Here is a 26,040-nt window from a genome sequence, read left to right on the forward strand (position 1 = left end):
GCCCGTCAAAATAAAACTGTCTTCCCGACACGAGCGGAAACACAGGCAGGCAGAAAATGACAGGCAGATTCGCAAATCACATGCATAAGCGTTCAAATTAACGTTTTTAGAACCCGTATAGTGCCTCACGCCGCCCATCGCCACTGAAGAGAGTAAACATACACAGAACTCCTCAGACTGAACCAACACTCCGTGGATGTTCTCACATAACCGTGACTTCACGAGTGCGAGAAACGCGCATAGCTGCAAGACACTGCCCGCTCGCGCCACCTGCCCCGCGTCGCCACACCTCACCTCACCCCGTCTCGTCAACCCTCTCCGAACGTTCGGTGCGCCGGCGCCGGCGCGCCCGCCCCTCACGCCTACCTTGACGTGCGCCACGCCGGCGCGCGCGCCTCTCACGCCTACCTTGATGTGTGCGCCAGCGCCGGCGCGCCCGCCTCTCACGCCTACCTTGATGTGCGCGTCGAGCGCATGCAGGTCGCGCAGCTGGCGGTAGGTGTCCTTGTTGCCGCAGATGTAGAGCAGCAGCTTGCGCACCTGGCGCCGCACGAACGGCGCCAGCGGCGCCATCATGTACTCGCACAGCGTCTGGCGCCAATTCTGAGCGCCACAAGGACCAATCAGCCGGCGAGCTTCGAGTTACAAACGGGGAAGCTGGACGGTGTGGCTCATAGGGCACTATGCGAACAACTAGCGTCATGTCATAACCGAGCGACACAAGATCAGCCAGACACGCTATGGTGCACAGACAGCCTGTAGGGGTATGTACACAAGTTTCGGGCGCAGGTAGAGCCTGCGAGCAGCACCGAAAACAGAAAAAGCACGTAAGGCTTTTATCACGTGACACGAAACGCCCTCCGAAACAGAGGTAGCCTTCCAGCTGTTAGCAAAATTGCGTATACACATTTGCAGCAGAGAGCACTGTGCAATTTTTATAACCTGAATCGCATCACATCGACCGTCACTGGGCACTACTCCCAACCACATGTATACATTTCACACCACCCGTCTGCCTTTGCGCCTGACGGACAGCACTGACACGCGGCGGGTGGCCGACGACCCACCTCGCCGAAAACGTCGACGTTGGAGCCGGGCACGACGCTGAGCACCTTCTTGACCTGGTACGGCAGCCGCAGCACCATCTCGGTCAACAGCTGCGAGAAGGTGGAGAACACGTCCGCAGAGTAGCGCTGCCGGCAGAGACGGCACGGGTCAGGCGGCGCACACCAACGCCGCGGCGCGGGAGCTGCCGCACGCATCCCGGGCGAGGGCGACGGTGGCGCCGGCGCGGGCGGCCCGCAGCAGTCGGAGGGACACCCGGGCCGACCCGGGGCGGGTCGGTGAGGCGCGGCCACTGATGGCTCAGAGCAGGCTGGCCGGTGGGTGGGGGCGGATATCACGCGTGCAGACTCGAGGTCATGAGCCACGGGGAAGCCAAGACGGGGTTGAACTGACAGTCTCGCACATAAGTCCCGCATGTTTTAGTACAGACCAGATAGAACGACGAATACAGCGACGTTCTGCTAAAATTCGGCGTGCAGATGTCTCGAATGATAAGAGCAATCGTTCACGACTGATCAATGGATGTGACCTTCAGCGGAGGAGACCCACACGCTGCCAGGACCGCTGCATCGGTGAACAGCCGCTGGAATATGCAGATACCAAGCGAAGTGTAGCTGTTTGCTGTCATGGCAAGAGGCCTTGAACGCTGCAATGACTGCAATGACGCCTCCAGTTCAAACTTAGCACCGACGGCTCAGCTGAAACGCACACCACCACGGTACCACTGTCGGCAACCCGAACACTGTCGAAGGCCGAGCCGACGACTGCGCGCACCTTGACGTATTCCTTGAGGAAGAAGGGAGACATGTCGGGAGTGGGGGAGAGCGGGTGCTCCTTCAGCAGCTTGCCACCCACCACCGTGCCAGAGTCGTCCTTGTCGCTCCTGCGGTCCAGACGAGCCGTCACGCTCGGATGTAGGCGGCAGCCACAGTTCGAACCAATGCGACCCAATACCATGTCGGCCGAACGAACCATGTGGGGGAAGGTATGCATTCGTAGCCCGCGCCGATATCAAACGTGAAATTCGCAAGATAATTCTGGGCTGGTTAGAATCGTTCTCTACCATTTTCGCGAACCGTTAGCTCGCAACTATTTATATATATATATATATATATATATATATATATATATATATGATTTATATATATTTCGCACTATTTATAATAGCTCATTTGCGAAAATTACCGCAAATATCAGATTAAGCTGACGAGCCCGCCCTTGACTTCGCACCAGCGTTACAACACGAACACAAGGCGTCAATGGCCTTTCGGAGCGTCATCTCCTAGATGCAATGAGCCGCCGAGATGAGCGGAGCGCAGGGCAGCCACTGACGTTTTCCAGTAGGCGATGAGCGCCTTGAGCGTGTCAGGCAGTTGTCCGATCATGTCGGCCCTTGAGCAGCGCGGCGGCCGTGCCGTGGCCGTGAACGCACAGCCGTCGCAGCCGTGGCGGCCATCTGCTTGGGCCGCGCACATCAGCACGCCTGGCGACGGCGGAGACACGTCCAGGAGACGTCAGGGACGGGAGCGGAACACGAGGCTGTCAGGAGCATGGTCCGACGCAGTATGCCGCCCTGCAGGACAGGCCACAGGTATCGGGGGAGGCGCAGCACACCGCACCGACTGCTCTGCTACTGCATGCTCGAACACACGGGAAACGACTGCCGGCTCTCCCGTTGGAACGGGCGTTACGGTGTTAGACTAGTTCGCATAGCAGCACACGTATTTTCATTCGAGACCCGAGCCCTTGTTCTTCTTCCACTCAAAATGCGCCGTTAAAATCAACATTTCAGCATGCACTGCCAGTCAAGGGTCTGAAACCAATGGGGCTGCAGACTGGGGCAATATAACACGACCAGCACGATGCACATGGATACAGGCGACTGAAGCGTCGAGCCAATCCTCGCCCCAGCCGCCGCCGCAAGTCCCGCCCGACTCACTGAGCATGCGCATGATGATAAGTCGGATCTCGCCGTCACTGCTGCGCTCGTGCGCCGCCGCCGGCGCGCCGTCCGTCTTCAGCTGCGCCACAAGCGCGCGCAGCAGGGCATCCAGGCAGGCGCGGTCGCGCTCGTCCGAGCCGTCCAGGTCGGAGGCCAGCATCAGCAGCACCTGCGCCCGGCCGCCCGGGCGTTAGCGGAATAGCACAGGTCGGCAGAGCGCGGAGGGCCTGCCCCTCGTCACACTTCTGCACCGCGGGTCACGTGCGGTACGGTACCATGGCAGCCACGCACTCTTTGACAGTCCCACTGACAATGCTTTTGCCAACTCTCAGACACTGCAATGCCATCCTGTCGGCAATGTCTGCCAGGACTGGGACCACACGACCTACTACATCCCGTCACGGAGCCGCGGCAGCGCCCGCCGCCAGCGCCGGCCGGCCGCCGTACCTGGAGGTAGGGTATGGCGCGGACGCCGCCGACCAGCCGCACCATCGGCAGGTACTCCAGCAGCCGCTCCGTCAGGCCCAGCCGCAGGCCGTGCAGCCGGGAGCTGCGGTCCGTCTCCGGCTCGTCCACCTCGGCCGGCTGCGCGCACACACACTGACGTCAGCACTGGAGGCGGACGCGGCGACTGTGGCGGCGGGGGTCTGGCACACAGCGCTGCGATGCTCGGTTATCCGTCCGTTGCGCACGTGCGCTCCGGCCCGGCGTCCAGTCACACGGCCAAGATCGTTCAGAAGCTGCCAATCCCTTCTCCAAGCCCTGGTGCGCACTATCCAGCCATTCGCCCGATAGCGTGCTGGTCACCATCCAGCAGAACGCCGTCAAAGCTGCCGCACAAATGTATAAATTACCACCTCGTACGGCCCGGCCATTCCGACCCGCGTCTGCACAGGCGGCGCCTCGCCCCAGCCCGGCGCGCCGGCCGCCTCACCTGGTAGTGTCCGGGCGCGCCGACCGAGCTGGTCTCGCTGCGCGCGCCGGCGGCCGACTCGTGACCGGCGTCGCCGTAGGTGGAGCTCCGGCCGGACGTGTGCTCGCCGGCGATGCTGTCCACTACGCTGGCGCCGCTCTCGGAGCCGCCGCTGCCGGCCTGCCGCGCCCGCCGAGCCCGTCAGCAGCCGCACAGCCAGCCACGGCCCGCAGCTCGGGCGGCGGCAGTGGGAGGCAGCACGGGTGGGGGACAGCCTAGCGCGACAAATGCACGAAGACGGAAGGTGGCGAAGTGCCGAGGGTAGTTTGCTGACAGGTGGGTCGGCTGCTGGCAGTGGCGACCTAACGCTACCTAAACAAGCAAGATGATGGCGTGTTTCAGATGGAGTACGACGCACAACGATACCACTTCGTCTTCAGTAGCCGCCAATTACCATTTTTCGCACTACAATGTCCCACAGGTTAACTTCAACAGTCGGGATCCTCCCCTCCCCCCCCCCCCCCCCTCCCTCCGTTCACCTCAGATAATGCACCATGCAAAGGTCCTGCATCTCTACAGACAGCGTATCATCAGCCACGGACAAGGTGGCGAGTCCTTACAAGAGCGACCTCGGGTGAGGGCTGGCGGGCAACGGCCATTCCTTCTCCCCAGACTGCGGCAAGCCGCCACATTTGCGACACTCCCGCTCCAGTTCAGTTCACACAAATTTCGGACCCCGTTTCCCAGGGACTGTGGCTGCTCCCTCGGCCCCGGCGCCGACCCGGCCGCTGTGGCCGCAGGTCACCTGTTCGGCGGGCGAGGTGCGCAGCGTCGAGCCGTCGGTGGCCGCCGTCGAGCCCTCGTCGTCGGAGGCCGGCGCCGACGCCGTCGTGTCCGAGTAGTGGCCCTCGTTGGGGGCGCCGGCCGCGCCTGCCTCGGCGCCGCCGGCCGCTCCCAGCAGGTTCTGAGGCGCGCCAGGTCAGGCGCCGGTCAGCGGGGCGTCACGCCGGGAGCGGCGACGCCGGCCGGCGTCCGACCTCAGCCACAGCACGTGACACGGGGCATACGCCAACAACAGCGCAAGGGTTCTGCGGGCGGTCCCCATGAGTCCACCATCACACAACCGGGCACGTGTCGAAATAACGTTAAGTACTAAGAACTAAGGACGGGAGAGGGATGCTATCGTGAACTCCAGCGGAGCATAACACTGAAACACGTCAGGGCTACCGAAAAAGAGCAAGGGAAGGGAGCCTTGAGCCAGCGCGCCGTACCGCGCGGACACCAGCGCGCGCCGTTACCTGCAGCGGCTGGCCGCCCAGGTTCTGTAGGGCGTCCAGCCCGACCAGGCCCTGCAGGTGCTGGCGCAGGTTCTGCAGCGCCGGCGTGCCTTCCTGGTCCTGGTGACGTCACAACGGTATGCTCAGCGCTCCAGCGTGGCTCACGACCCGCACCAGCAGTCGGCCATCTGGCACGGTCCGACAGTCAAGATATGAGCTGGCATGAGAAGACAATGACAATTGCTGGCGCAAACCCAGCAATACCCCTGCCAAGCTGCGGCGGACTTTCGCACTAACCAGGGAGATTCCACGCGATCCCGTGAACATCGCCGGCCACGTCAGGTGGATCGGTCTCTGTCGTGCCCTGCCGACCCACCCGCGGTCCCGGATCGCTCCGACCGCGGTCAGCACCTCGGCGCCCGCCCGTCCGCAGGTGGCACCGCTCCGACCGCGGTCGGCACCTCAGCGCCCGCCCCGCCCGCAGCTGGCATCGCTCCGACCGCGGCCGGCACCTCAGCGCCGCGCCCCCAGTCCGCATCCGCTCGACCGCGGTCGGCACCTCGGCGCCCGCCGCGTCTGCAGCTGGCATCGCTCCGACCGCAGCCGGCACCTCAGCACCCGCCCCGTCTACAGCTGGCATCGCTCCGACCGCGGTCAGCGCCCGCCCCGTCCGCAGCCGGCCGCACCTGCCGCGGAGTCGGCCGAGCTCACCTGCAGGCTAAGCGCGATCGCCAGCTCGACCATGGTCTCGTCGTCGGCGTCCGGCGGCAGGTCCAGCAGCGGCGGCAGGCCCTGCGCCTGCGCCAACAGCGACTCCACGTCCAGTCCGTCCGACTCCAGCTCGTCGTCATCGTCGTCGCCCGGCTCGGCCGTCTCGTCCACGAGCACAGCGGCGGGCGGCTCGGGCGGCGGCGTGGCGGCGGCGGCGCGGCGGCCGGCCGCGCCGCGCGCCGAGCTCGAGCTGGCCGACCGCTCCAGCGAGGCGGGCCGGCAGCGCCTGCCGAGAGCGGCACCGTGAGTCGGGTGGATGGCAGGTCGCGAGAGCGACGAAGGCAGGGTGCGACAGGCCGCGAAAGCGACGGAAACATGGTACGACAGGCCGCGAGAGCGACGGAAGCACAGTGTGACATGATGCAATGCAAATCAACTTTTTTCAAATATGCAAAAAGCACCCTGTAAATCCTCGCCACAGCACAAGGGGCACGAAATCAAGACAGCCATGACAGCCACGCACCCCGAATAGTCAATGAACACCGCCTCCCCGCCCCCTGGGCACGCACCGGGCGTGGAGCAGCGCGGCGGCGAGGGGATGAAGACGCGGCGGCGGCGCTGCTTGGGTCGGAACACGCGAATCAGGCCCTGCTTGGCGGCGAAGCTGACGGCCCGGTCGTCGCTGAGCAGCAGCCGCGAGATGACGACGGTCAGTGGCGCCGCCAGCTCCGGCTCCGTCGTGAAGAAGGCGTACAGCACGTCCGAGAGCGCGTACACGCACGTCTCCGGGTGCGTCAGGCCTGCCCGGCAGCGCACCGCGTCAGGGGAGCAGGCGCCACGCGGCGCGACCATGACGCGCTGTGAAGCGCAGGCCGCTCGGGGCTGGGTGTTCGGGACAACACAGCAAGGTCGCGATTTGAATTTTATGCCCGTCAAGCACGCCACCGCGACGTTAGCAGGTGGCGCTTGGCACGAACGGCCAGCCTAACAACTATAAACGCAAATGCAAAACAGCAATCCGCTGGCAATCACATTTCAAAACACCGATCACTGATCCCGCCGAGGCGGCGTCCCGCCCCGGTTCTGCCGCCCGGCCGGGCGTCCCTCACCGGGCAGACAGACGGGCGCCGTGAGAGCGTTCTCCGGCTGGGCGTCGTGCAGCCGCCAGAACAGCGCCATCAGCAGCGACACGAAGTCGGCGCCGCCGCTGTCCGGTTTGTCGTCGCCCTCTGCCGGCCACCGACGGGGGACTGAGGGCTCGTGCTCACGTGGCGGTCACCCGCGCCAGGCACGCACGAGACCGACAGGTCATGGCGAATGATAGCACAGCTGCTTAACGTCGGGAAAGGACACACACTTTCACATTGGCGCTGGAGAGGGCACCTGCCTCCTCGACCACGTTCGGCCGTCGCTGAAGGGAACAGAGGCGCAAGTGCGGCCGAACTCTGCTGATTACAGCTGCGGTCGAGCTCCAGTGATTACAGCTAGCGAACATAGCGACGACGGCTGCTCCATGCCTTGTGTCCGCCAAAGCCGTCCGTACCTCCCTTCACGACCGTGTATTTCACCAGGTTGGCCGGTCGGCAGATGGCGATGTTGCGAGAGGTCACCACCAGGTGGTGGAAGAGCTCCGAGTCCAGGTTACGCGACTCGGCGTTGGCGTCCATCTTGCGCAGCATCTTCCACACGTGATTCAGCTTCGACTGGTCCTGCCAGGCCGCACCAGTCGCGATGCTGTTACAGCGCTACCCTCACACGAGCCTGTCGTCCGATCTCCACGGACGTGTCGTGAGCACATGTCCCATGTCAACCATCAGTAACACTATATTGTGAGTTGGGAGTTCTTAAGCTGAAAGTGGTCAACCTCCAATACACCGAATGATGTAACGATGCCGTAAAAGCGGGAACCCCAGGCTCCTCTTGCTTATACTACGTGCAAAAATAACATGATCAAGGATCTGTGACACGAAGAGGATAGCCAGGGGCTGCACACAGCTTCTATGTTCTAGCGTTCCCCCGGTGCTGCAGTGGCTGCAGCGGGCCCAGCCCCCACCCACCCATCGGCGCCCGGCGGCGGCCGGCTACCTTGTGGCTGTAGTAGGCCTGGCGGGAGGTATGCAGGGCGGCCAGCAGCGCGTCCACCTGCGTCAGCACCTGGCCGACCGGCGGCGCCTCCAACTGCACCAGCGCCGTGCACAGCTCGAGCGCCGCGGCCCGCTGCGGGTCCGACTCGGGCGCCGCCACCACGCACCCCTCCATCGTCTCCAGGGCGCTGGTCACCAGTCTGAGGAGAGGGGAGATGTCAGAGCTACCACCCCTCCAGCGTCTCCAGGTCACCAGTCTGCAGACAGGGGAGAGGTCAGAGCTATCACCCCTCCAGCGTCTCCAGGCCACTGGTCACCAATCCGACAGCTGGTCACATACCGATCAATTCCGTTGCACATGACCGTCTTTACGGCCTCTGGCGAGCGAGGAGAGGGAGCTGGGCTGGCCATTACAAAGTGGGTGATCTGCAGCACGAGTGAACCCTATATACAGTTAAAGGTGGATGACTCAGGGCTACACAACTGTCACAATGGACGGGGCCCAAACCCGGGCAGAAAAAAACCGTGATGGCAGACGCCACAGAGCGAGTCACTCCAAGACGTATTATTCGTATTCGTATTCGTCGTAACGTATTCACACAGCGGCGCCCGTGCCAGTGCCGAGGCAACAAGGCGCCAACCCCATAGGGCGGTCGAAACAGCGAGGCGCCGCGCCCAGCACAACCGCAGACGGTAGTCTCACTTGTCGAGCGCCGTGAGCGGCAGCACGGCGGCGGCGCTGCCCTCCTGCTCGCTGCCCGGCGTCAGGTTCGTGCCCGACGCGGACGGCGATGACATGTACTCGTCGCTGTCCTCCGGCCAGTCGAAGCTCTCCTTCGTCTTGCCGTAGCTGAAATGGCGACGGTTAGCTGCATACCGGCAGTGAATGGCCGAGATTCGTCGAAGGGTGGCGGGCGCAGACGACAGGCATGGTGGGCGTGCGGATACATGTATGAAACGCGAGATGCGCTAGTATCCTGCCAAGCAACATTTCCTAATGCAGTAATAAGACATATACCCCACACGGCGCGCTTCGCCCAGACCGACACAGCCTCAGACGGGGGCCAAGATGTTGCTACCAAGTGTCTTAACATCATGTCCGAGCCCGGTGTAGCCGCAGCAGCGACGACGCAGCAGCGGTCACCGACTCCCCGAGCGGTCCCGCACGAGGTTACAAGACCAACCACCGGCAGCCCATCCCGCGCCTGCGAGCGGCCGGCGGTGCCTCACATTTTCAGCGAGTCCACCATGGTGACGCCGGACGGGTCCGGGGACGGGCCGAACGTGATGACCAGCCGGCGGTCGGCCTGCAGCGACTCCTCGCGCGTGAGCGGCACGTCGAACCAGCGCGCGCGCGTGCAGTGCAGCGGCACGCTGCGGCCCAGCAGCTGCGGGGCAGGCAGTCAGAGCTCGTCAGGACAGAGCCTTTACAACGCGGCGGGCGAGCATGGCGACGAGAAGGCACTTAGTGGGGCCCGGTCTCTTCAAGGGCCGGGCTGAACTTCGCTCGGGTTTGCCAGGACTTCGGACGCTAGCGCAGATAAAACCAAGGTGTCACCCTTTCACATATTCACATAAAACAGACGTATCTGCTTGAGTTTCACTAGACTGCTGTAAGGTTCTTACTAGTCAGCGCCGATTTGAAAGACCACCTTACACTCTTCCGAACATTCAGACGATTCCAGCACTTCCCACTTGCACCCCCAGTCCAACCAACACCGGTCGCCTTCCACCCGCGCCCCTCGCCAGCCCAGCGCGGCCCGCACGTCTTGCCGTCAGCCGGCGCTCACCTCGACGGTAGCTGGGGCTGCGCTGCGGGATCCTGCGAGGCCGACCATGATCTGCCACGCCGCAGATCACCATCGCCGAAGTCGCCGTTAGTCACCTCCAGGATGAAGGCCTGGACGGCTTGGTTGGACGCGATTTGTACATGCCTGCCGGAGCGTCCGGTCAGTCGGCGGCAGGGCAGACGGCGGCCGGTCAGTCGGCGACCCGTCACAGTCGGCGGCCGGTCAGGCGGCGGCCGGTCAGGGCCGGCCGTTCAGGACGGCGGCCGGTCAGTCGGCGGGCCGGTCAGCTCGTGCCGTCAGTCCGGTGCGACTCGCGTCGGCCCGGTCAGTCGGTGGCCGACTAGGCGGCGGACGGTCAGGCTGGCGGGCCGGTCCTCTCGTCGGCGGCCGGTAGGCGCGGCCGGTTAGGCGGCGCGGCCGGTCAGTCGGTGGCCGGTCAGGCGGCGGCCGGCCAGGCGACAGCCGGTCAGTCGGTGGCCGTTCAGTCTGCGGCCGGACAGGCGGCGCCGCCGAGTCAGTCGGCCGGCCAGGCGGCGGGACGGTCCGGCTGCGCGGCCGGCCAGGTGGCGGCCGGTCAGGCGGCGGGTGCACGCTGCACAACGGTCGGCGACGCCAGCAGCCAGGAGGAAGACGCCGCCACTCATCGGTGTGACCTGCACGCGCACCACGAGCTGGCGGAGTCTGGCAGCGGCCGGGTGTGCGGGCGTACACTCCGACGCCGGCGTGCACTTGAGCGGACGAGGGGTGACACGCGGTGACAGGAATCTCCCGATACCGGTGCACGACTGACATGCGCACGTGTTTTCACGCAGCCACGGAGACCGACTCAATATCAACTCTACGTGGGCAACGCTTTCAAACCCGTAGCACAGCAAATAACGGCGCTGGCTACACTGGCATGCACCGTGATACTGGGCACAAACCGCGCCACCAGACCCGACCTCCACCACACCCCGTCCTCGAACGCCTCCGGGCTTCTCACCTGTCATGGAGAGCCGCTGCTTAACCTGCTGCGTGTTGTACACCTGCAGCACGTCGTCGCCGCCGTACTCGACGTCGTTCATGGGCTGGCAGCCCTCGAAGAAGTCGGGCGGGAATTGGACGGCGCCGGCAGCGCGGCTTGGCTTGGGCGCCTTCTTCTTGCGCGGCGGCCGCAGCGAGGCCATCACACTCGTCGGGTTCAGCGAGGACGACAGCCAGAAGCCTGGCCGTCCGGGAGAGAGGGGTCAGCAAGGACGACAGCCAGAAGCCTGGCCATCCGGAAGAGAGGAGTCAGCGAGGACGACAGCCAGAAGTCTGGCCGTCAGGGGGAGAGGGGTCAGCGAGGACGACAGCCAGAAGCCTGGTCATCCGGGAGAGAGGGGTCAGCGAGGACGAGAGCCAGAAGCCTGGTCATCCGGGAGAGAGGGGATCAGCTAACAGTCTGGCCGCAGCACACGGCGGTCTGGGCCACCAGCCTGAGACCACGAGGAAGAAGGGTCGGGTGGAGCGGGGAGAGCACATTCGTGCTTAGATCCGGAAGATGGCGCGTCGGGAGCGGGGAGCGGTGCGCCATGTGTTTTGCGGAGCGATCTTTTCAGACCAGTGCGTGACATCACCTTGCACCTGAATCGAGTCGACAAAGACCTGAGCCCAAAACTACACCCTACCCGTCAAGGCATTGGACCACCTCCGGCTCTTCCGCCGCTCGCACTGAGCCGCTACCCACCCCGTCGGCCCAGCCCGCAATCCCTCACGCCTCCGTTCCGTCCCGCGCCAGCCTCACCCCGGGCCACCAGTCCAGCCGCGCCCGCGCCACTGACCGGTGCGCTCTGGCGAGGCCATGTAGATGCGCAGGCTGCCGTCCTCGCAGAGCACGATGAGCGTGGTGCGCCGGTCGCTGCCGGCCGTCGGGTGGCGGATCACCACCATGTCGGTGATCTTCGACTTGGACGGCACGATGCGGATCTCCTGCACCGAGACCGAGTCCGGCTTCACCATCAGGATCACCGGGTTGTTGCCTGCGGCGGAGAGCGGCCGGAGGTGAGAGGCGCGTCGCTGGCGGGTCGCCGGCCGCGCCAGACCGGCCGGCACCCGGCTGGGGTTGGAGGCGGCGTAGGTGTGGTGACGCGCGGTGGTCACGGCCTGGCGACAGGTCGCAGAGCAAGGGAGCAGCATGCCACACCGACTGACTAGCCCTCTGTCTGCACCCGATCTCACCGGGTGTGGGCACTGCATGGACAGGTGGGTCAAACTCCGGGGACTGCACAGACAGGTGGGCCAAACTCCGGGGACTGCACAGACAGGTGGGTCAAACTCTGGGAACTGCACGGACAGGTGGGTCAAACTCTGGGGACTGAACAGACAGGTGGGTCAAGCTCATTGCAGTGAACGCCTTTGGTGAGGCAGACCCACGCCTGCACTCCCTGATTAACGGTATACGGTGCAACGAGACCCACACCCAAGGACACCCACTGCCGTCACTGAGCTCTGTCTGGAGAACCAGATATGACTCACTGCCCTGTGTCACTGAACTCTGTCTCAAGACACCAAAGGTAAGGTGACCTACTGCTCTGTGCCACTGAGCTTCGTCTCAAGACACCAAGGGTGCCCCACTGCCCCGTATGACTGAGCTCCGTCAGCAGACACCAGAGGACACTCACTGCTCTGTGTGACGGAGCAGACGAGGCCCGGGTGGCCGATCACCTCGCTCCACTGGCACAGCGGCTGCGAGTTGGGCTTGCCCGAGCCCGACGGCTTCAGCTGGATCTGCGTCAGGTTGTCCAGCTCCGTCCCTGCGGCGCGGTGCGACGCTGAGTGGCAGCAGCGGCCACACATGGCTCAACAACGAACAAACATAGCCATCACCGGCAACGGCTCTCAAATGATTAAAAACACCTAACAGCGACGGTCCAAGATAATCAACACTCGGTGTAATGTTGTTTGAGCCCGCATCAGAGTCCGTTCTATTAACATTAGGAATGCAGCTATTTGTTAAGTGATGTGTTTAGTGGCAATCATAATTGTGTCAAAACGTTCATCGAGGGAGCTCCGACAGCTAAACTGCATGGTCCAGATGGTAAGTATTATAAACGGAACCAATTTCTAGTCGATCTAAGAATGCTGGCAGCAATGACTGAAGAAGACTGCTACCAGAATACTACTAGCATTGTTCTAACTAATGCTACATGGATGGCCTTACCAATACTGGTCAGAGGCGCCAAGAAGCTCTTGCCCTGCGTATAGCTGAAGAAGAGCAGCTGCAGCACGTGCGAGTAGTAGATGGCCACCCCTCCGCCACAGATCTGGCCGTTGGACCACTGCAGGGGACGATATCATTAAACCTGCATCTGATCATCATATACATATATATACACTGAATGCAAACTTTTGGTAACTGCAAGAGGCACCCACCACGCCACCGATGGATGGAAAGTCAGTAAACAACCGCAACACCAATAGACGGCAGTCTGTGAAAGAGTGCCACAACAACGAGCAAGCGCGACCCATTTAACAAGGTCCGACACTGACCCCCTCGAAGGCACGTCCGTCCATCGGCCGTTACCTTGACTTCGGGGTGCGACAGGTCCAGGATGTTGGTGACGTAGAAGGGGCCGTGCTGGGCCGAGCTCTCCTCGTTGATCTCGACCGTGTAGATCAGTCCGGTGGACGACATGATGATGACGTGTCGGGAGCCGTCCTGGTGGGAGGGTGACGTCAGACCGCGGCCGGCAGCGGCGTAACCCGCTCACAGCGCTCACACGGCAGTACGGCAGATAGACGACTGACAACAGTCAAACATACTGCAGCGTCGTGGAAGAAACGGTCCCGACCTGGTAATGGATGCAAACTTTCATGACGCACAATACATGGTTTACAAGACGAGTGCTGAAACGATCTCACGCGAGTGATTGTTTCAGCACGTCAGAGGAGGAACAAAGGGAAACGTCACCAGCCGATGCACAACCATCCCGCGAGACAACATGTCAAGCATTCACAACGACTTCGAACTCTCGACCTAACAGACGCTCCACTCTACGACACCCACCAGGACCGTCGCCGTAACCCCCACTCTCACACGGCACCCATCGAGCACCCTGGCCATCACCGGTGCGCAGCTAGGCCAGGCGCCGCCGACGCCCGCCGCCTCGCCGCTTGCCTGCATGTTGGCCACGCAAGCGTCCCGGATCTTGCCGCTGGGCAGCAGGAAGAAGTGGTGCGGGCTGAGCACGTCCTTGCCGAGGTCGTACAGCTTGACGAAGTCGGCCGTGATGATGGCCAGCGCCGTCTGCGAGCCGGGCAGCCAGCGGGCGCTGATGATGAAGTTGCCCGTCTCCAGCTGCGGCTGCAGCACCAGGTGGTCCGACACGGCGCCCGAAGAGCTGAACGTCAGTACGTGGCAGTCCTGCCGGGGAAGGGCAAGGTCAGGCGAGGTCAAACCACTCAGCGACAGCGCAGCAGGGTCAGAGGTCACATTCTGAACGTCAACACGTGACAGTCCTGTCTGGCGAGGGTAAGGTCAGGCGAGGCCAAACATCTGAGCGACAGCGCGACATGGTCAGAGGTCATATACTGAACGTCATCCCGTGACGGACTTGACCTCAGGTGTGCGGTCGGGGTCAGGCGCAGCGTCACACTTCACCAGACACAGCCATAAGAGTCAGACAACGTTAGAAGCATCGCAGATGAGCGCTTAAGTCAGATAGCCTAGCGGACATGGCCGGGACGACACACAGTACGAAAGGGGTGCCATGCTTTCAAGTGAGCTGGTTTCACACAGGCGGACTAACGAACGTGCCCAAAAACAAAACAAACAAACAGCGCAGGCAATCAACAACATTGCAAGCAGCGATGCAAAGTGCCGGAAGACACCCGCAAGAACAATGGTTTCCTGTGCGAACGGCTCAGCGGCGGCCTGTGTCCTGCGAAATTGACCACCCCGGGGCGAGCGGGCTGCGGCCAGCAAACGCAGCTGGCGTCCGCTGAGAAAGCGGCACATGCGTGCTGTCCCGGACAGGGCACACCCTTCTAAAAGCCGGGCATGAACGTGCGCCAGCTGTCGCAGGCGCGCCATGTGGTCTGGGGCGCGATCGTGTGTAGACTGGAGGTGAGACGACAGACAGAGAGTAGTGAGCCATCGGCGGCAGCGGCCGGAGCGCGACCGATGCTGGTCTGGACCATTCGCGTGCGTTGCGGTGTGATGAGCAGCGGTTCTGACCGGATCCGTCGCGATGCTTACCCACACCGCTCGTGCTTAGGGGACGCCTTCGCAGGCAATAACGGCGACAAGAACCCGGAAACGCCCCTTGACCTCCCTGGCCTGCGTCCACTATCGTCGCGCCGAGGCAGAAGCGCGTCATCGCAGTCTGTTTCCCAGCCGATCACGGCCGCTCTGCTGCCCGTCGCGCGCCGCCCACCTTGAGACCGCAGACGGCCAGCACGTCCTCGTTACACGGGTTGCTGGAGATGCTGAGCACGGTGAAGGGCACGGGCGCCGACGCCAGGCGGGTCAGCGTCAGCTTCCGCTTGGCGGCGTCGCCCTGCTTCAGCAGCGCCGACAGCTGCAGCACGGCCAGCTTGCCCTTCTCGTGCGACACGGCTGCGGAGGGGCGCCGCCGGGTCAGCAGGGTCACGGGCCCGACCCGGACGGGCTCGGCAGAACCACGGCTCACAGGTGGGGCGGGTGGGGCGCCGCCGGGTCAGCAGGGTCACGGGCCCGACCCGGGCGGGCTCGGCAGAACCACGGCTCACAGGCGGAGCGGGTGTGGCGCCACCGGGCGGCAGGTTACAGCCCAAGCATACTCAATTGGCGCGAGTAATGAACGTGGGAGGCTTCATGAAACGTCCATGCCTACACGTGGGTGGTGTCTGCATGAATCGAGGTGAATACTAGACCAAGAGGTCTGGCTCGAACCCTGTCTAGAAACCGACGTCCACCGAATACACCCATTCATACTCTCGAAGGCCTCATTCCATCACGGCAGACGCCTCAAGAAGCAGACGGAACTACCACGCCGCCCCGCTGACTACCGCATCATGCCCGAGCACTGCGTCACACCGGCAAATCCTGTCACGTCGGCACATACCGCGTCACACCGGCACATGCCGTGTCACACCGGCACATGCCGCGTCACACCGGCACATCCTGCGGCACACCCGCACATGCCACGTCACACCGGTGCATGGCGCGTCACACCGACGCATCCTGTGTCACACTGGCACATGCCACGTCACACCGGCACATCCCGCGGCACACCGGCACACCCGCGTCACCTCCGGACCGCAGCACGCGGCACCCGTCTACCCGCCGTCTCACTGACCGAGGTGCTGCCGCTTGCCGTGCGGGCTGCTCAGGCAGCACATGGAGACGCGTCGGATCATGTGGGCCGACACCAGCTGCCGGATCGTCTGGCCCTGCTCGCCGGCGAACGTCATGCGCACGTTGTCGAACGCGCCCTCCTGCGAGCCCAGCGTCGGCACCTGGCGGGCGGCGGCGCACGCGGGTGAGGCCACACGTCCTCAGGAGGACCACCGACGCCGTGCGTTTCACTGGTGTCTTGAATTGTTGCGTAGCACACCATGCTCGTGATTATATAGAGACGCGTTCGATAGGATTATGCATCCTAACATGATTGGTCACCACATTCCAAACCCAAATACGCCCACCCATGGTCCGGTAGTTATGATAAACGCAGGTTCTTAACGTTCCATTAGCCACACCATGTAACCACGGCAGTCACACTACCGCACGCATTCTCGTCCGAGTGACCGCCGCGTGTCATGCTGCCGCCTCTCCCGCCCGCTTGGTGCCCCCTCCTCCTCATCCCCCCAGCCGCGTGCCATCCCACCATCAGCGTGTCGGTGGTGTCGAACGTCTTCTCGACGGTGTGCAGCTGGGCGAGCGCGTCAGCCACGCGCTGGTGAGCCCCGATGGGCGAGGTGCGCCGGCTGCTGGCCGACAGCGCCGGCAGCAGCAGCCGCACCAGCTCCAGCACGCTCGACAGCACGTCCGAGCTGTGCAGCTCCGCGTAGATGGCGTCCTTGTACGGCTCTGGCGGCGAGGCACGTGGCCAGGTCAGCTGGGTGAAAGGGGGCGCGGGGAGGGGCGAATAATGCTGAAAAGGGTCCTGCTAGTGTCCACAGAGACGTGATTATTTCTCATGCATTACGTAGAGACGCCACATGGCAAGCGCAGAGCCTATCTCCGACGTCACAATAATTTAATCCAGATTCAAGTCTGGCGACCAAAGGGGAAATGATTGCAACCCAAAGACCATCGATCAGATGAAAGCATGGCACAAACGGCATGCCAATTACCAGCATAACAGGATGGCACAGCCAAAGACGGGGCAACCGTCCACCCTTCCACCACAACTCCACACGTCCCCCGCCCTTCCCAGCCCCATCCCCAGCCTCTGCTGCAGCCCTCTCACCGAGCCGCCTGCTGAGCGCCTGGCGTCCGCGCACGTTCTGCTCGCGGTACTTGTCGGGCCTCTCGTGACTGAGCGCGCTGTGGCGGCGGCGCAGCAGCGACGGCAGCATGGTCTCGGCGCCGAACGGGCCGGCGCCCGAGCCGGCGCCGGCGCCGCCGCTGCCGGCCGCCGCCGGCTCCGGCTGCCGGTTGCGCTTCACTAGCGCCTGCCGGCCGGGAGGACGCGGTTGGACGCGGCGGAGACGACCGGGCGCACGACGGGGCGGGGCGGGCGCGCCACCGGCGGTGACGGGTCAGCGGCGGTGTGGCGGCGGCGGCGGGTGGTGAGGAAGGCGAGACGGTGAGCGGACGACGGCGGCGGTGCGATGGTGAGTCAGGCGCTTTTGAAATGAGCGTTCACCAGCAAAGCGTTCTTGAACACGTTAAGACAGCCATCTCCGCGCCTGCTCACCAGCTACCGCTCGTCAGAACCACTGCCCGCTGTCATCGAACACGCAGACACAGGAGGCGTAGCATGAGCACACCACGACGACGAGCACTGCGCGTGCAGGTGACCACCCTCCCGCAAGCGTCCGGCGGTGCCAGCCGGCGGCGCGCCCCTACCTGGCAGCTGGAGTCCTCCTTGGCGCCACAGTCGCAGAAGAAGCTGCCGTGCTTGGCGTAGGTGACGTCGTGCCCCTTGTGACAGACGCGCACACACACCGAGCAGACGCCGACCGAGTCCAGCATGCTGCACGTGTGGCAGTGGTACCAGTGCTGGTTCATGTACTCCTTCTGCGTCACCGTGAACGTACACAGCTTGTTGTTCAGCGAGTCCTCGTCCTGGCGGACAGGGCAAGCGAGACGGGCCATTAGTTACATGCGCCGGCACGTTGCAGCTCTTTAGCACAGCGACGCGTCGCAGTGGTCATGCTCCGCGCAGTTCGCGCCCAGCAGGCTGGTAGCAGCGACCACGTTCCCAGGCCTTTCACAGCCCACGTGGATCTGGCCACGGCTGTGCTCAGTTCTATCCCAAGTTTACACACGTGCACCCAGAAGTCTACACCTTCCTGACGCATGATACGCCCGCCAACCGCCACTTCTGGACAACGAGAAACAAAGCAGCACCACTAAACGACACCCAGTCGGCAAGAGGCCGGCCCTAGCCCCGGCCCTTCCCCCTCCCCTCCCCCCCCCCCCCCCCCCGTGAACTCGGTCCGATGTGTCCGATTGGGCACCGCCCCGCGTCGCGTACCGAGTCGTCGGCGTCACTGTCGTCGTCGTGCAGCTCGTCGCCCCACTCGGTGTCGGCCTCCAGCACGGACGTGTCGCCCTCCAGCGGCGGCGTGGCCAACCCCGACTGACCGGGGTGGCGCCAGTGGTCGCCCAGCATCTGGAGCGGCAGCGGCGGGTCAAGGGAGCGGAGACACGACGAGATGTGGCAGCGGATACGCACTCACGTACGCACGCACGCGCGCGCGTACGCACACACGCACACGCACACGCAAACGCACACGCACCCACCCATCCCCCTGCTCTCACTCGTTCGCATGACCTCCGCTGAGCCCCTGCTACCCCCGGCGGCTACCTTGAGAGCCAAGACGATGTCGCTGAGGTAGGTCATCAGGCAGCAGGCGAAGGTGACCACGTCCGTGTGTCGTCCCGAAACCACGCCCTCCCCCAGCTTGTCCACCACGTCCTTCTTGCACAGGTACTCCTTGCTGCCAACACACGCCGCTCTTATGAACATTTGGGTACAGGTAGTGCTTGCTGCAAATATTCGGTGGTCCCACTAGACAACGGCTGCGGTGCGGAAGCATTTTCAGTGCATCCTGCCCAGTCATAAACAAGCGAGAATGCTTGAGGGGAAATGGTTCGCAAAATGCCTAATCTATCCATCTCAACAATGCTCCTCAACAAGCAGCAAGCTACTTTTACGGCCTACAGCTAAAAACATACAAGACATTACAGACAGATGTGCAGACTGTTCCAATATTTCACATCCTGCAGCACCCAATCAATAACTGCCTCTCCATTTGGCGAGGATTTCGCTCCGCTCCGTTCTGTCCCCCACCCCCACGCAGGCAGACGAGGGTTCCCTCCTCCACCCCTACAGACACACACTTGCACGCCGAGTCTGCGCCGCGGCGTGCCGGCCGCGGCGTGGCCGTACCAGGTGTTGAGCCACTGGGCGCAGGCGCCGAACAGCCGGACGTGGCCCTGGCCGGCTCCGGCCGAGGCCAGCGTGGCCATGGCCGTCACCAGGCCGCCGTGCGCGGCCGTCAGCGACGCCGGCGTGAACAGCTCGCCGCCCATCACCGTCAGCGTGTTCAGGATGACGCGCGGCACCTCCTCACTGACGGCGCTGCAACGGCGGGCGGGGCGGGCCGTCAGCGCCGGTGGTGCACGCCAACTCCTCACGGGCAACACCGACATGGGACACGGTGTCAGCTCACTGGCACGGGACACGGTGTCAGCTCACTGGCACGGGACATGGTGTCAGCTCACTGGCACGGGGCACGGTGTCAGCTCACTGACACGGCACACGGTGTCAGCTCACTTACACGGGACACGGTTCCAGCGCACTGGCACGGGACACGGTGTCAGCTCACTGACACGGCACAAGGTGTCAGCTCACCGACACTTGACACGGTGTCAGCTCACTTACACGGGAGACAGTTCCAGCTCACTGACACGGGACACGGTGTCAGCTCACTGACGGGGAACACGATGTCGGCTCAATGATACAGGACACAGTGTCAGCTCACTAACATAAAAAACGCTGTCGGCTCACGGGACACGGTGTCAGCTCACCAGGTCACGCATGACACCTTCTTACTGACAGCGCTAGCCAGGAACACCCTGCCACGGACGTCAAAACACCGCAGTTGCGTCACAGACAAGAGTGAGATACGTCCCGTTCGCACGTTCACCCCATGCCAACGTCTAGGTCACGTCCATCTCTCTTCGCCCATCCTCCGGCAACACCACTCAGCGCGCTCCGTAGCCCACTCACGCCTCGCCGCGTCGGCTTCGGCGGTTTTTCAGCGAGCGCCGCGGAGCGGCCCGGAGCCAACTCCTGCTCACGAGCGCCGACACGCATGCAGCCGCCGTTCGGCGGGCGAGCGCGGCCGGTGAGCGCTGACCTGCCCGCCGCGCCGGCCGCCACTGACCTGTCCTCCCTGACCAGGTACTGCGTCACGCTCTGCAGCAGCTGGCGGCTCTCGAGGCGCTCGTTCCTGCCGGCCGACGACTCGTCGCCGCGGTCGCCGAGCGACACCACCAGCTTGCCGAGCCAGAGGCGCAGCCGCTCCGGCTCCACCCGGGCCAGGCCGTCCAGCGACGCGCACAGCTCGCGGAGCTCGTCGCCGGGCTTGTCCGCTGCGGGCGGCGGCGGCGCGCGGCTCAGCGAGCGACGGTGGAACGTCGGGTTTGGCCGTCAGGAAAGCCCGGCAGCGCTCATGGCTGGTGGCTAAATGATACCCAATGCCCGAAATGAGCCCACGCCCGAGTCGTCGTTTGACGCTTATGGCATGTACACCACCGACCACCTAAAATGGCAAGGAAACCATCCGCCAGACTATGGAAGGTATGCGACCATATCTACTTTAAGTGCGTAGATAAAAGTTCCTTCCCCAATGCGCTGGTGGGCTACAAAAATATCAGTGTCCTAGTGCACGGCAGTCGACGCATTTTGAGCAAACCCAGCACACTGCCTGACCCACCAGCTTGGAAGAGCTTGTCGCAGAACTTGAGGACAAGCATGCCGTAGTTGAAGCTGAGCCGCTGGCTGGAGGCGGACAGCAGCACGGTCATCAGGAACGTGCTGTCCTCCTTGTGCACCTTGGCGAGCGCCGCGCGCCCGGCCGGCACCTCCAGCATCGACTCCAGGCAGCGGATGCACTCTTCGCACACCGACTCGTTGATGTCCCTGCGGGCAACGGCAGAGACTGGTGGTGCCGGTCGCTACACCGAGGCATCATAGAGGCACACCACCCGCGTCCGCTGATGGCGCGACGGGGGCCACGCAGCGCTCGAGGAGCGTGTTCTGCTGGCACGGCCGGAGCAGCCAATACCAGAATGGGAACGTTCCAATGAAGAAATCTACTGTCTCCGTGGGGGCGTTACCCGTGTGTGGAGATCTTGATCCCTTCTTACCCTACTAAGCCTTGAATATTTTCATAAAGAGCCTGACACACCGCGGACACCATCTGTCCTCCCCAGCCGTGCCCTTCACTCTGCTGCCGAGCCGCGAGATAACGTGTTGAACCCCTGCACAAGTACCCATTCACTCTAACACCCTCACCTACGCCACCCCTCCCCAAACACGCCCTCCCACGTGCTCCTCCCCTCCCCCAAACACCACACACTTACGCGTCCTGGCTGACGAGGCGGACGATGGCGTACACGTGCCGCACCACCAGCTGGCAGGCCGTCTGCTGGAACGAGTCCGAGTCGGTAGCGCCCACCATCGTCGTCACGTCGAAGTGCGCCACGGCCGACTCGCAGCTGAGGTCCAGCACCAGCGGCAGCAGCACGCGCGACAGGTCGGCGCGCGCCCGCTCGTCCGACGAGCGCCACCTGGCGGCGGGGCGCCGGCGCCACCGGTCAGACGCTGCGAGAGGGGCGGGGGTGGGCGAGGTGGCGGGAGCCCTCTGCGGGGCAGCGGCAGGGCCGCGGGTCAGGGTCCGACGCCGGGCAGGAGGACGACGGTGGATCATGTGGCGGCTGTTCTCTCTGCGAGAGAGCTGAGGGTAACGAGAAGGACGCCGATGGCCGGGTGCGGGGCAGGCCAGACGTCGGGAGCCCTCCGTAGGGGAGAGACGAGGGCTGGGTGCGGGGCAGGCCAAACATCGGGAGCCCTCCGCAGGGAAGAGACGAGGGCTGGGTGCGGGACAGGCCAGACGTCGGGTGTCCTCCGCAGGGGAGAGACGAGGGCTGGGTGCGGGGCAGGCCAGACGTCGGGTGCCCTCCGCAGGGAAGAGACAAGGGCTGGGTGCGGGGCAAGCCAGACATCGGGAGCTCTCCGCAGGAAAGAGACGAGGGCTGGGTGCGGGACAGGCCAGACGTCGGGTGCCCTCCGCAGGGAGAGACGAGGGCTGGGTGCGGGGCAGGCCAGACGTCGGGTGCCCTCCGCAGGGAAGATACGAGGACTGGGTGCGGGGCAGGCCAGACGTCGGGAGCCCTCCAGAGGGAAGAGACGAGGGCTGGGTGCGGGGCAAGCCAGACGTCGGGAGCCCTCCAGAGGGAAGAGACGAGGGCTGGGTGCGAGGCAGGCCAAACATCGGGAGCCCTCCGCAGGGGAGAGACGAGGGCTGGGTGCGGGGCAGGCCAGACGTCGGGTGCCCTCCGCAGGGAAGAGACGAGGGCTGGGTGCGGGGCAAGCCAGACAGTCGGAGCTCTCCGCAGGGAGAGACGAGGGCTGGGTGCGGGGACAGGCCAGACGTCGGTGCCCACTCCGCGAAGAGACGAAGGGCTGGGTGCGGGGCAGGCCAGACCGTCGGGTGCCCTCCGCAGGGGAGAGACGAGGGCTGGGTGCGGGCAGGCCAGACGTCGGGAGCCCTCCGCAGGGAAGAGACAGAGGCTGGGTGCGGGGCAAGCCAGACGTCGGAGCCCTCCAGAGGGAGAGAGACGAGGGCTGGGTGCGGGGCAAGGCAGACATCGGGAGCCCATCCGCAGGGGAGAGACGAGGGCTGGGTGCGGGGCAGGCCAGACGTCGGGTGCCTCTCCGCAGGGAAGAGACGAGGGCTTGGGTGCAGGGGCAGGCCAGACGTCGGGTGCCCTCCGCAGGGAGAGACGAGGGCTGGGTGCAGGGCAGGCCAGACGTCGGGTGCCCTCCGCAGGGGAGAGACGAGGGCTGGGTGCGGGGCAGGCCAGACGTCGGGAGCCCTCCGCAGGGGAGAGACGAGGGCTGGGTGCGGGGCAAGCCAGACATCGGGAGCTCTCCGCAGGAAAGAGACGAGGGCTGGGTGCGGGGCAGGCCAGACATCGGGAGCCCTCCGCAGGGGAGAGACGAGGGCTGGGTGCGGGGCAAGCCAGACATCGGGAGCCCTCCGCAGGGGAGAGACGAGGGCTGGGTGCGGGGCAGGCCAGACGTCGGGTGCTCTCCGCAGGGAAGAGACGAGGGCTGGGTGCGGGGCAGGCCAGACATCGGGAGCCCTCCGCAGGGGAGAGACGAGGGCTGGGTGCGGGGCAAGCCAGACATCGGGAGCCCTCCGCAGGGGAGAGACGAGGGCTGGGTGCGGGGCAGGCCAGACGTCGGGTGCTCTCCGCAGGGAAGAGACGAGGGCTGGGTGCGGGGCAGGCCAGACATCGGGAGCCCTCCGCAGGGGAGAGACGAGGGCTGGGTGCGGGGCAGGCCAGACGTCGGGAGCCCTCCGCAGGGGAGAGACGAGGGCTGGGTGCGGGGCAGGCCAGACGTCGGGTGCCCTCCGCAGGGAAGAGACGAGGGCTGGGTGCGGGACAGGCCAGACGTCGGGTGCCCTCCGCAGGGGAGAGACGAGGGCTGACAGCTCGAGACGGAGGACAGGAGAGGCGAGGGTCGCGGGTCAGCGGTTCACGCCCTGAGAGTGAGCTGAACGGTCAGGCGGAGGGACGCCCTGGGGGCATCTACACGACGGACGCGCCCTACTCACACGTCTGTCGCATGCACGATGATGCCAGACGCCTACGGAACCGCAGCTAACGTGTCTGCGCGCATGACACCGGCACGTCAACGTCCTCGCACCTCCCACAAAACGTCCAACAGTACCGCAGTCCACTGTGATGACCAATCGGCACACCGACCGGCCGCCTCCCCAGCACGGCGCCCGCTCCCCGCGCCGGCCGCCGGCCGCGTCTCACTCACGTGAAGAGCGCCTCGGCCACGCGCACCAGGCAGTGCAGCAGGTGTTTGAGCGAGAGCCCGATGCTGTGGCTGGCCACGCCCGACAGGGTGGAAGCGTGCGCCAGCACCACGGACGTGATGTAGCCCTCGGACGGCAGCGGCTGCTCGCCGTACCGCGCCTTCTGCGGCACCGACCGACGTCTCCGGCGTCACCCCGCGGCCAACAGGCAACAGACACCGGCGACAGCTGACGACGTCCGTACGCTAGCAAACGACACGCGTCATTACGCAAGCAATGCAGTGTTACCGGTAGGTCTCAAAACAGCCCTATCATCCCGTGCATTCGCACTGGCCCCCTCATTGCACGCTCCTAACGGCGGCCGCTGCCGCGTCGCGAGTCCACGGGCGCGCCACTGACCCAGTTCTGCGAGAAGCCGAGGTCGGCGGCGGCCGCCGCGTGCCAGTCGTCGAGCGTGCGCCGCAGCGCCGGCGGCAGGCACGCGGCGCACCCGTCCGCCAGCGGGAACTGCTGGGCGGCGCGCGGCGACACCACGCTCAGTAGGTGGTCGTAGGCGCGCAGCGTGGCCGACGACGGCGGCTCGGCGTCCCCCTCCGGCTCCGTCAGGCACTGCAGCAGGCTCGACCTGCGGGCAGCGCCGAGGTCAGCCGACATGCCGGTCGGCGCCAGTGCCGGAGCCGATGGCGGTTCGCGGAGCGGTGCTCATGCTACTACTGCCGTGGCGTTCTACCCAGCGGAATCGGGTGGCCGCTCCAACGCACCGGCCCATGTCTCGGCGATCCTCACAGCACGTGTCACCATAGCAGCACAATGAGCTGGTGCCAGAGTCTCGTCTCGCGCCGAACAGAACGCGCCCGATGTCAGACACAGTGTTGGCGCGTAAGATGAAGCCCACCCGCTGCTCTAGTGCTATCGTCGTCGCCCGGCCTGGTGTACGAACCCCGTCTGACACAGCACTCAACACCCTGTCCGTTGCCCCCCCCCCCCCCCCCATCTGACACAGCCCCGAACACCGTCCGTAAGCCCAGCGTCTCGCCCCCGCCTGACGCGGCACCCGGCCGGCCTCCGTCCGACCCCCACGTCAGTCCGCCGCCACACTCACCTGATGCAGCCGGACACGGTGTCGATGAGGCTGACGACGACGGGCAGCAGACGGCGCGCCACCTCGGCCGCCTCCTGGCCGCCCGCCGCCGGCTCGATCACCCGGCTGGCGTCGCTCGCCGGCCGGCTGAACGCCTCGTCCAGGCTCACCTGTCCACAGGAACGGCTTGAGAGCAATGAATGACTATTGCGTCCATTGCGGTAGTGGCAATGATGACTGGAGCTCTGGGTGTGCCAGCAAATAATTCCACTTACACCCATGGCCAAAAGCAACAATAAAATTGGTGTTCACAGCTTCCACACACTACACAAAAATATGTTAACCAAGCATGAATCAAATCATCGTAGACGTACGCGACCGGGCGGCTCACCCCTCCGTCTCAACCACGAAAAAGTGCACAAGTCCACCGCCGCCACCGGACTGCCCCAGCGGCAGCCCTTTCGAGGGGGTCAGCCGGCCAGACCTGCCGTCCCCTGCGCCGCCGCACCTGTGTCTTGGCGATGGCCGCGTGCAGGGCGACCACGTCGAGCAGGCGGGGTCGCTGGGCGGCGCGCAGCCGGGCCGCCATGCGCTGCACCAGGTCCACGTCTCGGCCGACGTCCCCCACCTGGCGGCTGACGTTGTCCAGCAGGCTGTCGGCCTTGTGCGCCGACAGGCCCTGCTTCACCAGCGCATCCTGTAGAGCGGGGGATGGCGACGTCATGGACGCAGGCGTACCGGGCGAGGCGACTGACTGTGCATGATTCGGCGCAGGTGGTACAAACGCGGAAGGCTGGAGGAGCAGCCCCTTATAAATAGTTCAGGAAATATTTCTCCAGACGTACATACATTCTTTTGTAAACAACCAACCAGCTCTAATCGCGAATGGTCCCGGTGACTATTCAGTGTTCGGGATGGAAGCCTAGTACCCTGGGAGATGAG

At 64.4% G+C, this 26,040-nt stretch overlaps 2 protein-coding genes across 2 annotated transcripts in view; both read right to left on the bottom strand.

The window, feature by feature from the left end:
* Positions 1–3,613: 3,613 nt before the first annotated feature.
* On the bottom strand, positions 3,614–6,091 carry LOC119100463 (E3 ubiquitin-protein ligase UBR4). The gene is made up of 5 exons (XM_037223555.1): positions 5,909–6,091; positions 5,219–5,317; positions 4,726–4,884; positions 3,953–4,100; positions 3,614–3,654 (listed from the first exon to the last, which is right to left on the bottom strand). Exons 1-5 carry the CDS (start codon positions 5,939–5,941, stop codon positions 3,614–3,616), a joined length of 480 nt encoding a protein of 159 aa, XP_037079450.1. The 5' UTR covers positions 5,942–6,091.
* A 259-nt stretch (positions 6,092–6,350) lies between these two features.
* LOC119100464 (E3 ubiquitin-protein ligase UBR4-like) overlaps positions 6,351–26,040 on the bottom strand; it is a 32,548-nt gene continuing 12,858 nt past the window's right edge. Inside the window, 31 exon segments of the mRNA XM_037223556.1 lie at positions 6,351–6,370; positions 6,478–6,708; positions 7,018–7,137; positions 7,452–7,617; positions 7,994–8,192; positions 8,696–8,842; positions 9,223–9,380; positions 9,878–9,926; positions 10,448–10,463; positions 10,765–10,986; positions 11,585–11,782; positions 12,425–12,556; positions 12,964–13,081; positions 13,327–13,461; positions 13,921–14,166; positions 15,179–15,360; positions 16,082–16,241; positions 16,610–16,812; positions 17,195–17,399; positions 17,797–18,015; positions 18,428–18,565; positions 18,761–18,893; positions 19,346–19,537; positions 20,346–20,553; positions 20,898–21,103; positions 21,547–21,753; positions 24,020–24,180; positions 24,417–24,486; positions 24,541–24,642; positions 25,120–25,181; positions 25,607–25,795. Of these exon segments, the coding sequence (XP_037079451.1) occupies positions 6,351–6,370; positions 6,478–6,708; positions 7,018–7,137; positions 7,452–7,617; positions 7,994–8,192; positions 8,696–8,842; positions 9,223–9,380; positions 9,878–9,926; positions 10,448–10,463; positions 10,765–10,986; positions 11,585–11,782; positions 12,425–12,556; positions 12,964–13,081; positions 13,327–13,461; positions 13,921–14,166; positions 15,179–15,360; positions 16,082–16,241; positions 16,610–16,812; positions 17,195–17,399; positions 17,797–18,015; positions 18,428–18,565; positions 18,761–18,893; positions 19,346–19,537; positions 20,346–20,553; positions 20,898–21,103; positions 21,547–21,753; positions 24,020–24,180; positions 24,417–24,486; positions 24,541–24,642; positions 25,120–25,181; positions 25,607–25,795 (4,794 nt within the window).

The sequence above is a fragment of the Pollicipes pollicipes genome, unplaced genomic scaffold (assembly GCF_011947565.3).
Source record: "Pollicipes pollicipes isolate AB1234 unplaced genomic scaffold, Ppol_2.1 Scaffold_4881;HRSCAF=5763_pilon_pilon_pilon, whole genome shotgun sequence".
NCBI classification, from domain to species: domain Eukaryota; kingdom Metazoa; phylum Arthropoda; class Thecostraca; order Pollicipedomorpha; family Pollicipedidae; genus Pollicipes; species Pollicipes pollicipes.